Genomic DNA, 15,303 nt, shown 5'->3' with positions numbered 1-15,303 from the left:
GCTACCCAGGTGGTGATTGCATATGCTGCCGTGTCATACATTGTCATCCAGGCATGGGCCTTCTTCTACCTCTTCTCATCTTTCAGTGCTGAAGTCCCATGGGCCAGCTGCAGAAACACCTGGAACACAGGTAGACATGCAGACAGATACAGAAATCAACTACCTTATATCTACTTAAATGCAGAGAAAGGCCTGTGAGGTCGCATTTGAATTGATACAGAAATACAAGAATTTCTAATAAACTGCTTGCGTTCTTGATTGATTGATAGCTCAAGTGACTGGTTTCACAAAACCCTGTAGCAGTGATATTCCAGGGTTCCTCACATCTGAAATTAGTGTGGAATTATTGGGATTAATTTGTACTTTATGAGTTTATAGAACTATAAGTATCTCTTTGTTATCAAATATTTGTTTATCTGCACTTTGATCAAATAAAATGTCATGATTTTTTTTTTGTTTGTTTTCTCAGAGTCTTGTGTTGAATTTGATAAAACAAATGCGTCCTCAAACTGGACAGCAAACGCAACCACACCTGCAACAGAATTCTGGGAGTAAGTATAATTCACACGTGTCTTCTTTTTCGTTGGCACTGACACGGAAAGTTGATATTGCGAGTATTTGTCCATGATCTTTCACACTTCATTATGAGGTGACGGCCTGGAATCTGTTAAAATTACATGCCGTCACTGCAGAAATAATGATGCGATGACAGAGCTGCTAGCACCGCTAACATGGCTGTAAAAAAAAAACATTTCTTTCAGTGAGTTACTGTAACTGTGCTTCAGTCAAGACAGGTCCAGACCATTTTAACTATTTTAACAATTTTAATTATTTTGACTGCCATGTTGAGTTTTCCTAAAAACTCAATGTCACTGTGACCTCATAAAACATGTTTTTGGCTTAAGAATTCCTATTCTAATTATGAAAATTTCACATGAATGTCTATAGTGACGAATGAATGGTCAAAGGTCAGCTTCACTGTGACATCATAATGTTCTGCAAATACAGTAAATATATTTTATTAGATTCCTGCAAAGTCTTCACTACATATGTTATGTGAGTCAAGACAGACGTGCATTTAAACTGCAACTTGGTTGGGGGAGGTGCACAACCCTGAGGCGGGAATTCTTGTTTTTCCTTGACATATGAGCAGACAATAACAGAATATAAATGAGCCGGTTACATCAAAATGCGATAATTTATTGCTTCAGTTGGTTATACACGATATACAATAGGTATGCACGGCATCACTAATGTTATGTAGTGTAATGGTAATTAGTGCTTCATTTTGATGTTTTATCTTTTTATTCAACTGTCAGAAATATCTCAGTTACTAATTTTCCCCTGAAACTGAAATTTTTCTTTTGCAAGGCCAAGAGCATTTGATTTTTATCAACAGTCATGGTAATTATGTGTTTATTTTCAGAAGACGAGTACTGGGTATATCTCAAGGGATTGAGGAGATTGGTAGCCTGAGGTGGGAGTTGGCTTTGTGTCTCTTACTGGCGTGGATCCTGTGCTACTTCTGTGTTTGGAAAGGAGTGAGATCCACTGGAAAGGTAGAGCTATTTCTGTGTATCTGTTTGATGTAGTGGTTCTCGCATGAGGCTCATTGATATTAGTGTTCTGACCCTTCAACTGGAGCGGCATCTCTGTTAGTGCAAGGTGCTTGTTCTTTAGATGTTACAATGGAAATGGCTTTAAACGCCAAATGCAAATATGTCAAGCATTATTCAAAAAGAGCAGTGAGCCTTTCTTCAGGCGCCTTGTTGTCTTCACTATCCCTGTCCCTAACCTCCCAACAAACACGACCAACACCAAACATGTGGCATAAAAAACAATGCAGACCAATCTAGGACTGTAACTTATGACTATTTTTATTATCCATGAATTTGTTGATTATTTTGTTGATTAATCAGTTAGTTGTTTGGCCAATAAAATTGCAACAAAAAAATGCCAGTTTCTCAAAGCTCTAAGGAAACCTCGAAATATTCACATTTCAGAAGCTTTCATAAATTTAAAACAATTCGATTAATTATCTAGACAGCTGCAGATTATTTTTCTGTCAACAGACTAATTAATTGATTAGTCGATTAGTTCTAGAACAACCAGAACAATCACAACTACAGATGGGTAAAAAGAATAAATAACATAATAATAACATAACAACTGCAAATGCCTTCATATATGGCCTCCTTTGAACAGACAATGCTACAGTGTCTTCAGTCTTTAGAGTTACAATACTTGAGCTGAGCTGAGTTTGTCATATTCAATGTTCCTCTGTGGCTGCAGGTTCACGAGCTGCTCTGCATTAAAAGCAAAAACCTGCCTTTTTCTCATGTTGACAGGTAGTTTACTTTACAGCCACATTCCCCTACCTCATGCTGGTGGTTCTGTTGGCTCGTGGACTCACTCTACCAGGAGCTATGGATGGCTTAGCTTTCTACCTGTATCCTGACCCAACAAGGTTGGTGGACCCTCAAGTAAGTAAAAAGTCAACTATTCCACATACAGTAAATACCAAGACAAGCTGCCACCTCAGTCAGAAGCCAATATACACACATACTTGTGCAGACATCTCCATTCCTTCAGTACTTTAACTGGTGAAACTTTACTCATATTTTTGTTTTGGAATCTGCTTAGGTTTGGATGGACGCAGGCGCACAGGTTCTTTTCTCTTTTGGGATTTGTCAGGGGAGTTTGACCGCCCTGGGTAGTTACAATCAGTATAACAATGATTGTTTCAAGTAAGTGCTCTCTGTATTTTGTTCTTTGTCCTATATTTAAATGTATTTGTAAAACACATGCAGAAGGCTGACCTTATATTCTAGCGATAAGGTTTTCTCTTTTTCTCTATTATGACTTTATTAGAGACCAGATCAACCAGTAGGCTCTCAGAACCTGGGGGTGCTAGAAGAAAAAAAATTTAAGAGGAGGGAATTTTGTAGTAAAAGTCTCCACTTCTTTAAATTTTAAGTGATTATAGCATCTTTCAAGTTATTCTGATGGCATACATTTTTGTTTGTAGAAATATAAAGTAATAATGGAGCAAACTGGTGTAGAGAAATGAGAGGGAAATTAAATGAGGGGGGAAGGTGCAGTGCATTAAAAGCCTTTGTTTAGTCAGGCATGATTTTAAAAAAATGCAGACCTGTTTCAACCTGCATGCTAATCATGGCATTATTTAAGACACCTGGTTTTAAACAATCCACACGCACGTTAACCTTTTACATCACCCATCATCAGTCATCAATGTTTTATTTGACTGTAAAATGACACGTGACAATCACGTTTTTGACCATTGTTTTGTGTATTCAGAAGCCAGATGTGTTCTGAGTATTCACTTTTACCATTATCTCCGTCATGCTCTACAGTTTTCTTCTCAGTGTAACTTTTTAACACAATCCCACTGTTTTGCTAAACAGTTTTGGTGTTTGTGGTGTGTGTTTTTTCCCTCAGAGACACGTTTGTTCTTTGCTTGGTGAACGGCGGGTCCAGTTTTGTGGCAGGGTTTGCAATCTTTTCTGTTTTGGGCTTCATGTCCTACGAACAAGGACTGCCAATATCTGAAGTGGCTGCCTCTGGTAAAAACACCACTACATAGTTTGTGTTGTAATATTTACACTCAGTGATCACTTTATTAAATCCTCTCTGTTTACCTGAAGAGCTGCCCTGCAGATAATTATAGAGCTGATCTTGATCAAAATTCTTTCATTACCACGAAAGAATTTAAGGGATACTTATCAAAAATGTGTAAAAATGAAATTATCTGATATTTTATTATCAGATTTCTTTTTCAAAATTCATGCCAGTAATTATACCAACCTCAGAAATTGATTATTGGTCAGGCTATGATTAAAAACCTGTAAATTCCACAAGATTTTTGTGTTTTCAGCTGCATTTGAAAGAGTAGGGTTTTCTTTCAAACTGTTACCATGATCAATAAACTTCACTTTCAGGTAGCACTTTCTCTATTCCCCTTACAATTAAAAATCAAACTGTGTCTGCCATTCTTGGAAATGTGTGATTTACAGCTAAGTACCAGCTAATTTTTAGGAAATTGTGATTAAAGTTTCCAGGAAATTATCTGGAAAATACAGGATCTGCAAAATAAAGTGTTGCCAGTTTTCACAGTAGCTCGACTGTCTTGCCAGTGTTTCCACTTGGTTTCAAAAACATGATCTAATCTAAGATGTTCAACTTACCACTGCAACTTCTTGATTGCAAGAACAACAATAATGCCATTCAAGTCAAGATGGTCCACAGTCCCAGCCAGTCTCTAACTGTGTCTGTGTGCTGTTTGGGGCTGAGCCGATAGTGTACAGTAGTTTTTTTGTTGTTTAAGACGCTGCTATTAGAGCAATGAGTGAACCAAAACAGTAAAGTTGAAGCTAAACAATGAGCTAAGTATGAGCTGCAGATTCAAATGATTCATCACTATGACGTCTTTCACACTGTTACATTGTTTTGATACATTGTTATAATTAAAATATTGATTATAGCCACTTTAACCTTAACCTTAAAACAATTATCGATATAGTAAAATGATAAAAAAAAAAAAAAGCTTTCCATCTGAAATGAATTGTGGAAAGTGGCATTCAATTGACGAACATGTGTTACAGGACCTGGTTTGGCATTTATTGCCTATCCACGTGCAGTAGCCATGATGCCTTTACCTCAGCTATGGGCTATATGCTTCTTCGTCATGGTCATCTTGTTGGGTGCAGATACACAGGTGAGATAAAAACAAACAAACAAACAAGATATTTGCATTTAGCCAACTATTAATCATTAAATTACCTTCATACTTTAAAATTGTGAATTCCAGTTAATCTTAGTTATTTTGGTTTTCATTGAAGTGTTTCACTTAGCTCATTGGTCTGTGTCTCTGGCAGTTTGTGAGTCTTGAGTGCCTGATGACCTCAGTGACGGACATGTTTCCCACTGTGTTTCGAAGAGCTTATCGCCGAGAGCTGCTGCTGCTTTGTCTCTGCTCTGTTTGCTTCTTTCTCGGCCTCCTTCTCGTCACAGAGGTGGGAACTCAAATTGGTGGTGGTCTCCCAGAAATGTTCATGTTTGTGATCAGTTCACAGTGAATAAAAGTTAGCCTCTGAACTGTCCAGAAACGGGCCGATACTGATTACTGTCAATGTGTCATGCAGCACGATGAGCTGCTTTAGCACTAATCTAACTGAAATGAAGTGTGTTGTTTTTGTGTTGATGTGCACTAACAATTGAACCTCTATCTTCCTGCAGGGTGGCTTGTATTTCCTTCAACTCTTTGACCATTATGTTTGTAGTGGCAACAATCTTCTTCTTCTTTCAGTGTGTCAGACGATAGCAATTGGATGGATATATGGTGAGTCATTATGGTTATCCTGCCTTAATCAACAATATACTTTTATGTTTATTTTGTGCGTGTTGGAATTATCTTAATTCTAACAAATCATACGGTTTTAGATGGTCGGGTCATGGTTAAATAAGTGTTCACTGAAAGAAATTCTCTTAACAGTCACAATGGCTAATTCTTTGTGACTAATTATTAAAAGCCTTTTTTTCCGTGGTTTGTCATGTTTTTGGACTGAAGCAGACTGAAGCCACTGAGTGAGACCACAATATGAACTGTTGGTTGGTTCAGCTCTGATTTGTGTCTGTTCCAGCAAATCTGAAACATCTGAATAAATTCTCAATTGGAGCCATACATAACCCTTTTCAGGCCAGCATCTTCGGCTACGCACCTGTTGTGCAGTGTAGTGGATCGCTGTCCAGATCGTACTAGGTTGAGGGTGGATAACATTCCTGTCTAACCTGAGAGTCCACCAGAGTGGTGGTTGGTGGATGGTGGGAGTACAAAATGCATGACTGTCACACCAGATTAAAATGGATTGAAACAGAAAAGGTTGTGCACACAACCCTGCACCCAGACATTGAGTTGTGGTCAACCAAAGACTGGGAAATAAGTTTTGTTGAGATGGGATGAGGGATGCAAACAGGCCCACAAGAGAAAGGTCACAAAGTATCCACCCTTAGGTCAGGAATACAAAGACAAGGGATGGCAGTCATGGTTTGATCCCTGTGAAGCTCAGTTGCAGAGGTTTCCCAGCCAAATCAACATGGCAGTTGTTATCAATTCTGTGCCTGGATGAAAGAAGCAAGAAACAAGCAGCTCGCCTAATGAGAGAGGAGGCACAACGAGCCCCTCTCGCTGGATATGGAGCAGGAGGGAAGCTGGAAGCCAAGAGTAGATGGGCAGTGATTTACCCACCACTGCTGGCCCACAAACTGTAGAGTGTTGTGATTAAGGGTTGGGTGCGACCTGAATTATAGTATGGAGGACAAGCCTCTATCAGTGTTGCTACACCAGCAGCACGGGAGGTCTTAAAAAAAATTAATACAAACATACTATGCAAGTTGTTTTCAATTAACAGGTCAACACGGATTTGTTAGCCAACAATCTGACATTATAAAGAGCTAATTTCAGCTGTAGGGATTTTGTGACAGGACAGGAGACTGACTGTGGCTTAACAGTGACATATTTAAGATCACTGAGTAATCTGATTGGGACTGAGACATCGTCTGAATGCCTGTGGTGATGTGGAGCAGAGGGTCAGGTTTGAGGATAGAGATACAGGCTGTCTGTGTGCTCTGTCCTTATCCACACATTCTTGTTTGGGTATGGCGTCCCAAGAGCAGGACTGACTCTGGATCCAGTGATGTTTGGAGGAACCCCATCAGATTTAAAGCAGTCTTTACAGTTCCAAAAGATATTGAAATTGTCAATAAACTTTGTGGCACACGGATTTCAGCCATGCAATTCCTTTCCCTAACGTTGGAATTGGGGCTGAGATGAGAGCTAATGGCTTTTTTACTCTGACCTGCTTGTTTAGAGTTCCCAATAAGAATAGTGTCTGGAGTGGAGTTAGCAATGTTTCTTCCGGTCTAGAAACGGTTTTGGTGATATTTCTTGAGTTTTGGTTAGCCTTAATACCTCCTGGGCATCTGCCCAGAACGCCTATTCAATTATCCATCCATGCTCACATATATAATATCCCAAATTTTAGGACACCTGCGATCTATACCACAAAATACATGAAATTCATTAGAAAATAAATTTAAAAAAATCATTCAGTCACTGTTTTTCAACCCAAACCTTGAAACACAAATCTTATATTTGTCCAGTGGAGTATCTTGTAGGTCTTCAAAAACTATGATCAGTCCCCTTAAATAACAGGAGTTAACTCACAGCATGTTCATTGGTTTAATTGGTCAAAAAGTAGGTCTCAAACCATGCTTTCAATAAAACTTTTATTGACTGTTTCAACAAACATAAAGCTGTGAAAAATGAAGTCAATAAGACCTGAGAAAAAGGATGCTATGAGACAATTTTTGTTGAATATTTAAATTTAAGCTATGATGTCCAATGTTATTGATACATATCTTAATAGAAGGACTAACTCAAGATGAGAATCTGAGTTATTATTTGTTTGTTAGTTTTATCTTAGCACATATACAGAATATGGGAAGTGGCATTGATATTAAACAATGAAAACCAAGAATTTCCAGAAAAGAAATATCAAAGATATCTGATGTCATTTAGATGTAGTGACACCATTACATGGTTTGTCCACCAGAGAGCACTGGCACATTTACTTTTCAACTTTTCAAAAGCCACGCTCTTTAAGTCATAATACCTAAATTTAAGGGATTATACCACCAATATATAATTGTCATTTTTTTAAAGCTCAAATAATGATCAGTTTCAGCCTCGAAAATCCAGTACTGGTCATCTTATAATTTATCCTCAAAGTGGGACTGCTGTGCACAGTTACTCTATATGAGGATAAACAAAACACCTTCTTATTCTTATTCTAAAACTGTGAAATTACTCCCTCAATTACACTATTACCAAGTGTTATTATTGATGCTCACTGGGTTTAAAACCTGTAAGTGGTTTATTCACTGTTAAATGAAGTGAATGTTATCCCTTACCCTGTTTACTTTTTACAACAGGGCATGCACTTCTGCCCAATACCTCACTCCTGGGGTACTTTGTCAGTTGATATTGAGTAGATATTTTGTCCTCACATTAATTCCTATGTTCTCTTTTACATTGAGCTTTGTTCCCTCCATCACTCCCGTTTAAGCTCATTTAAGCTTGATGGACATCGAATCCTCTTGAGGAGGGGTGTTTGGTTTCTTTGGCACTCTTTGTTTGAATGTGAATGAATACAAAAGATCTAAGAGAGCTCTATACATTCACTTTATAAAAACACATCATTCACCCTGCCCCCACCTCTCCATCTCCCTACCAATTGTCAAAGGGGATTTAAATACTGCTTCACAGGGGGTTGAGGTTAGGGTGAGAAAATATGTGACTGAGGCATTATTAACTTAGGGAAACTTAGAGTAGGTTAACTATTGTAACTGTGACAAGCACCCACACATTACAACACATTATATTAATGTGTTAAATGTTTCACATTGCATAGGCTTGATTATATAGCAGTAATATATTAATAATAGATGTTAACACTGGTGAATGATACGAGGCGTATGTAAGTTAAACAACTATAATCTACCGGTTGCCAGTGTTGTGGGCATTAAAAAATATTCATTCAGTCAGGTGTGAGACACATCAGTACAGTGCGGTGTCAATAAACATCATCATTTGTGAAATAGATTTACACATCACATTAACCTTATCTATGGGCCTTTACAGCTAAGCAGTACATTTTTATAACTGTACAAACCTAAACACTCCACTCTGTAGGCCTGCTCGGCATTTCATATTTGACGACATTTCATTTGTAACTTTTTTTAATCAGTATTCCTAATTTTGTCGAATATGAAAATAGTGAAAACTGGTCGAGATTTATGTTTTGAAATGTGTGTTTAAGGCAACAAGCTAAAGTTCTGGGTGAGTGTGTAGAATACCTTTTGATTTCTACAGATTTTACGTTAAACAGGCCACTAATTTTCCTTTTTATTACCAGGTGCAGACCGTCTCTTTGACAACATTGAAGATATGATTGGTTATCGACCATGGCCGATAATGAAGTATTGCTGGCTTTACATTACCCCTGCTGTTTGTCTGGTGAGTGAAATAAGGTTTCTGAAAAGAAGTTGTAGTTTGATTTATTTTTTTCCATAAAACAGAAAAGTTAGTGATTCCTTTCCGTGAGTTAAGGCAATGAACAAATGCTAACTGAAGCGGCTTTGTTTCACTTCCTTTTGGTCATTATAACATCAAATTCATTGATGTTTGGAGTTTACTGCCATTTTCCTTCTGTCCTCACATTTCATCACTGACTCTTATTCGCCCTGTAGATAGTGGGAGTTGAGGAATGAGGAAGAGATGTAAATGAAGTGAGGCTTTTAAAAATGTGAATTCTAAAGAGTTTCCTGAGAACTTAATTTGGACAAACAGACTACATCTGTGAGGTGTCAGTTTGGAGGGATGGAAGCACTCTTTTCTTTGTTATTTGGGGTGAAAACACAGGTGTATTTTTACTGAAAAAATATTCCCTACTGCGAGGTGATGCAGAGAGTAAGGAAGAGAGAGAATGTCATATATCTCCTATGTCTTCATGGAATATATTTCCCGGAAACATAAGACATGGTTTATGTTGACATTCAGCAGGACAAATATTGTCCTTACAATAATACATGAGATGGAGGAGAAAGACAAGAGAGTAAAGAAAAAAAATTAAACCACCGAACACATGGATTAGGAAATGAAAAGTTATACAACCAGTGTTCGCAATCAGCCGCCAGACCACAGGGGGTTTAATCCCAGTCTGAACAATGAAACCAGGTTCAGCATTTCTAAAGCACATTGAAGTGTTGTCCATGAACAGATTTCAATGAAACTATATGAAAATAACCATTTTTTGTTGTTGTTGTTGTTGTTGTTGTTGTTTTTGTTGTTGTTGATGTTGTTGTGATCAGGGTACCTTCATATTTTCATTGGTGAGATACAAGCCTCTCAAGTTCAACAAAACCTACGTCTACCCGACCTGGGCCTACGCTTTGGGCTGGTCTCTTGGGCTGTTCTGTGTTCTCCTAGTCCCACTGTGGATCATCTTTAAAGTTACTCAGATGAAAGGGACGATATGGCAGGTATGTACTCAGTAAAGAAAAAGATGTACTTACGTGATCATTACAATAATAGATCAGTTGAGATTAATATGAAAGTTTTTTATATGTTGATCTGTCTGGGTTTCAGTTGAATTTTTTGCCTCGATAAAAGAAAGTACATTTGTTCCTTTAATTTGGTTTTAATCAAACCCAGGCTGGGGCACTAGGAAGAATTTTTTTATTGTTTCATTTTTGTGTGTCTTTTGAAATGCGTTTAATTTTGTTCTCATTTAAGCAATGGCTTACAAGTGTAGTTTCAGTTTCATAACCTTAGTTATTATTATGACTATTTAGACTTAAAAGGGACTGAAAAGGTAACACACAGTCTAGGGATAAGACCATGTGGTAGACTCTGCTTTCTGATCTAATTAGCTGTCTGAAGGACACAGATTATGTAGTGTGAGAACAGTCTGTTGGCAGGACTTTGACAGAAATACCAGTCAATTGTTTCCCAGAGGTCATCTACTCAGCTGATCTGAAACGTCTGTTTCTGCCCAACTTGTTTCTGTTGATATTTATATCCCATTTTCCCATTTTTGTCACTACCTCCAAGTTGTGTAACAACATTTTTTTTAGTAATGTAGTTAATCAATTAATGTTGCCTGTATCCAGGTAAGTGTCAAAAATGTAATCTTAAATTAAATTTTAAAAAATCAATTAATTAATAAGCTCCCTAGCTACTTTGGCTAGTAGTAATAATAAATAATAATAATAATAATAATAATAATAATAATAATAACACATTACAACTGTATAATAAACAATAAAAAAACCTTCCCTCATGTGCAATCAACTGTCACATTTATAATTTACAGATGTGTGACATCTCCTGAACATCTGCAACCACGTGCAAAAAAAGTGACTGCCAATAAAAAGTATTTTGAAGAAAATGAACTCAGTGCTTTCTAAGATTTTTCATGGCGTGCCGATACCCTGTAATATAAGGTAGTGAAGAGAACAACATAGTACACAAATTAAGAACTATCAGCTCTGTCAGGATCAGGATCATGGTGAACTAACAGGTCACTCCTACTTTGCAGAAAATGAAAACTGTCACTGAAGTGCAATTCAACAGTGAGACCAATTTAAATCCTGCAACAGTTACAAGTATAAGCCACTGTTGTCAAACAAGCATCAGAGTCTAAACACAGACTTTAAGTTTTAAAGCTTTAAAAAAAAAAAAACAGCAGTGAATCAATGAGGCCCTCAAGACAGACAAGCTGATTAAGTAGATACAGCTGCACATGCCTCTGTGCTTGGCAAAATAACTCAACTTGACACTAATGATGCTTAAAAATGTGAGAAACTTAAGGTCATCTATTCACTTGTGCCTATAAGTGTCTGCAAGCGTCTGATTTTTCATATTTTCCCACCATTTTGACAGGTAAAACTGTTGGTACGCTAAATACCAACATCATTAAAAAGCTAGAGTTGCAACTAACAATTATTTTCATTACTGTTTAAACTGCAAATAATCTTCTCAGTCAAAGGTTTGAGTCTTAGTTATTGGTGGGAAAATGCCTCTATTGCTTGTTTTGTACAACTAACAGTCCAAAACTGTTCAGACATTTAGTTTAGGATTACATAAGACAAAGAAAAACAGTAAATTGCCACATTTTAAGTTCGTGCCATTTTTTAACTGAAAAATTATTCAAACAATTAATCAGCTGTTATGATACTTGGCAATTAAATCTTATTGTTGGACTGATCAATTAGTCCACTAATCTTTTTAAAGTAATTCTAGTTACAGAATATACACTTTGAAAGCATAAATTCAGAAAATGCCATAGTTTTAAATAAGGCTGCAACTAATGATTATTTTCATTATCAATTAATCTGACAATTTTCTTTTTCAATTAGATTGGTTGCAAAATCATCAGTAAATAGTGAAAAATGTACATAATATTCCAGAAGCCAAGGTGGTGTCTCGAAATAGCTTTCTGTATTTGACCAATAGTCCAAAGCTCAAGGATATTTCATTTACTACAACATATGACTGGAAAAAGTGGCAAATTCTCACAATGGGAGAATGAACCTTAACAATGAATCAATTGTCGAAATAGTTGCTTTTTATTTTTCTTTTGTTCAACTAATCAATGAATCGACTAGTTCATTCATTCAATTCATTCAACTGTTATTTAAATCTTGAAGAATTATTGAGGCCATGCCCTCGTTTTCAGTTATGTCGAGATAGTAGTATACACACAAAAATAATTAACAAGAAAAGTAACAACACATAGCATCAAGAACCTCAGCATCCTCATTTATTTCACGATGACCGCTGCTTTGGAACAGCAGGTCTCGGTGCAGAGGAACCAGAAAAAAATTTGAACTTGACTCAGCTTTTGGCAAAAGCTCAAAGCAACATCATCCAGCAACACAGTGCGCTGGTCAGTCCACTGCTGTATGTGCAAGTATAAATTCCCGGTAGATTTCTCTAAACTTACCCAAACAGGCCAGGGCAGCCATAAAACCTTACTGTTGGATTTGACTGGTCAGGGGACAGGACTGAGAACATCACAAAAGCATTTCTCTGTAAACATTTAATAATAATGAAAAGGCAGGGGATCACCAAAGTTATTACAATTCATCCTGAGGGTGGTATGAATATCTGTAGCAAATCTCATGACAATCCATCCAGTAGTTGCAAAAGATTGCAATATTCCTCCCTCAGTGCTCCTCCCTGTTTGTTAAACTATTGCCACATTAAGTTGTAAGATCTATATGTAACACATAAATAATGTAACAATAACAGGGAGGAACACCCTGAGAGCCTGTATACTGTTTGGGTTGTTTATTATATGATTGTATATGTTCCTGTTGACTGGTTTGGGATACCCACTGCACTGCACTTTTAGTGCAATTTTTAGCTATTGTGAACTCACTGATTGTTGTATGACCAACCTTTTTCCACAGAACGTCAAGCAGCTTTGCCGCCCTGAAAACAAGACACACAACACGGTGAAGCAGCCAGAGCAGTGCCCTCTGAACCCAGATGACACTCTTACACCTGCTGCCAATGATTACAAGGGAAGTGGTGGGTCTGAGATGGAGATGCAAGTTTGAGGCACTGAACATTTTTGATAATGTTTTAAATATGATATTTTTATTTTTAACTCTAGGTTTTACAAGATGAGCATTTTTAAGAAATTATGATGAGCAATAAACTCTGCTGGGTTACCATGTCAGGTCTGCAACGTGCACGGTAAGCAGGGAGTTTTGTATCCCTATGCTAAACCAGCAAACACAGAATAGAGAAGACAAAGTTTATAAAGTTTTTAAAATCTATTTTCAATTAAAGCAATCCTTTAATGAGTATGATTAAGTTAAATCACCATCTTCATGTTTAAGTATCCCACCTCCATAGAGGAATAGGACGGCAGTCATAATATTGTCACTGTCCACAGTGTCACAGTTCATTCATTCATTATTTCCTGCCTTTCAGCCACCTGATTCTTCCCCACCCTCGTCACTTTGATCCACTCGCCTGTTCCCAATTCCCTAATAAGCTCTTAGTATTTATATCGGCCCATTGCCACTTATTCCCTGTCAGATTGTCTACTGTGCTTTCTATGCGATAGCTTGCCAGCCTTTCTTTCCTGCCTTTTTTGGGGGGATTTTAAGTTTTTGCCTGCTCCGTTTGCCTGGCTCAGCCCACATGCTGACCTCACCTATTGTTTGCCCTTCTGCCTGCCAAGCCTTAATAAAGTTGTTTTGAACTTTAACCAGTGTCTCTGATTCATGCTACTGAGTCCTCCTAAACCTGAGATTTTAAAAATCCCCAGCGCCAATGACAGTGGCAGCTGATGTATTCATTCAATGCAGAATGACTTAGAAAGGAATTGATGTGTTAAATCTTTCCCTTTTATTCTGTGATAAATATATATGTTTGATAGGGTCTGCTATACACAGATCCAGGTGAAGGATGGATTGAAATGTAAGTATAAATATTGCCTTTATTAATTGGTTCTATTAGCTATCTATGATATATATTATGTTGTTATATTTATCTACAGTATGTTTTTGCACTTATCTCTTGTTATAGTACAGTGGGGACCAGTCTTCCACCGTGAAAAAGCAAATTATTTGTGTCAGCACAGTCTACAGTTTGCTTTGCTGTATCAGGTGGTTACCAGCTCACCCCACTCATCACATCTCACCAAACGATGTAGTTTATTTATGGGTCGTCACAGTTTATCATATGGACGAATGTTTCAGTTTTTTCCTACCTAAGTTCTGATGTGTCACAGAGGTTGTCCTCCCTTGCTAAGTGATTTCTCTGCTTAGGTGGTTACTACCAAGTCAAAATGTATAGAGTATTGAAGTGAGACTAATTTTAAGTCCCGGGTTCAAGAAGTATAAGTGCTATTCATATGGACAGAAAATCTTAGGGGGCCTCCATCTGAAGCAATTCCAAGGTTTAGAATGGGAATGAAATCGTCCCTTTTGAATCACCACAAAATCTGGTTAAAAATTCAGAGTGAACATTCAAAGGTAAAAGAGTGTGTTATTTAAACCAAAGAGAGTCGACTACAATGGCCAGGGAACATAGCAGGAAGAAATATCCAAACACTGAGCAGAAAAAGTCTCTGAAGCTACAGATTACGCCTTGTAGGAGCCTGCAATGTTGTCATGGTTTGCCATGGCAGACACTTTTTGTTAGTTTTGTTTGGACTTTTCTCACTTCCTGTTTTATTTTTTTATTGGTTTCCTTGTGTGTCTCTGTTTTTGCTTCCTGTTTTGGTCCTGTTTCTGTGTGGTGATTGTCTGCCCCGCCCTAATGTGTTTCACCTGTGTTCAATCACCCTTGCCTCCCTTGTCTATATAGTCTTTGTGCTCCCCTTTGTCTGTGTCGGTTCGTCTGTTGTTCTCTGGGTTTTCCTCGATCTGTTCATGTCTGTTTAATCATCAATCTGTTCATGTGGCCTGTTCATGTCTGGTATGTCCCCGAGCTGTCCATATCTGGTTTGTTTTTGGTCTGTTCATGTTACCTCTTCATGTTCTCCTGTTGTCATCCCCTGTGGTTCCCTGTGCTTGTGTATAAGTTCTTTTGTTAGTTTAATAAACCTGTCTGCACCGTCTCCCTTGTGTTGGCTGCATTTGGGTCCAGCCTTACCCCTCAAACCCTGACAAATGTCAGAGGTGTTAAAATCACTTCACTTTGGG

General features: G+C 37.6%; 1 protein-coding gene across 1 annotated transcript in view; it reads left to right on the top strand.

The window, feature by feature from the left end:
* LOC111660869 (sodium- and chloride-dependent GABA transporter 2-like) overlaps window positions 1–13,862 on the top strand; it is a 16,044-nt gene extending 2,182 nt beyond the window's left edge. The window contains exons 3-14 of the mRNA XM_087176035.1: window positions 1–130; window positions 470–551; window positions 1,427–1,559; window positions 2,349–2,483; window positions 2,644–2,747; window positions 3,460–3,584; window positions 4,623–4,735; window positions 4,896–5,033; window positions 5,257–5,359; window positions 8,994–9,094; window positions 9,949–10,119; window positions 13,054–13,862. The exon at window positions 1–130 is cut by the window's left edge and continues 10 nt beyond it. Of these exons, the coding sequence (XP_087032161.1) occupies window positions 1–130; window positions 470–551; window positions 1,427–1,559; window positions 2,349–2,483; window positions 2,644–2,747; window positions 3,460–3,584; window positions 4,623–4,735; window positions 4,896–5,033; window positions 5,257–5,359; window positions 8,994–9,094; window positions 9,949–10,119; window positions 13,054–13,203 (1,485 nt within the window). The 3' untranslated portion in view covers window positions 13,204–13,862. The remainder of the gene's footprint in view (window positions 131–469; window positions 552–1,426; window positions 1,560–2,348; window positions 2,484–2,643; window positions 2,748–3,459; window positions 3,585–4,622; window positions 4,736–4,895; window positions 5,034–5,256; window positions 5,360–8,993; window positions 9,095–9,948; window positions 10,120–13,053) is intronic.
* Window positions 13,863–15,303: the final 1,441 nt, after the last annotated feature.

The sequence above is a fragment of the Seriola lalandi genome, unplaced genomic scaffold, assembly GCF_002814215.2.
Source record: "Seriola lalandi dorsalis isolate HSWRI2012SDOR001 ecotype SW California unplaced genomic scaffold, Sedor1 jcf7180002054522, whole genome shotgun sequence".
Classification (NCBI taxonomy): Eukaryota; Metazoa; Chordata; class Actinopteri; order Carangiformes; family Carangidae; genus Seriola; species Seriola lalandi.
The sequence above is the reverse complement of the archived record's forward strand: the minus strand, read 5'-3'. Positions and strand labels throughout refer to the sequence as shown.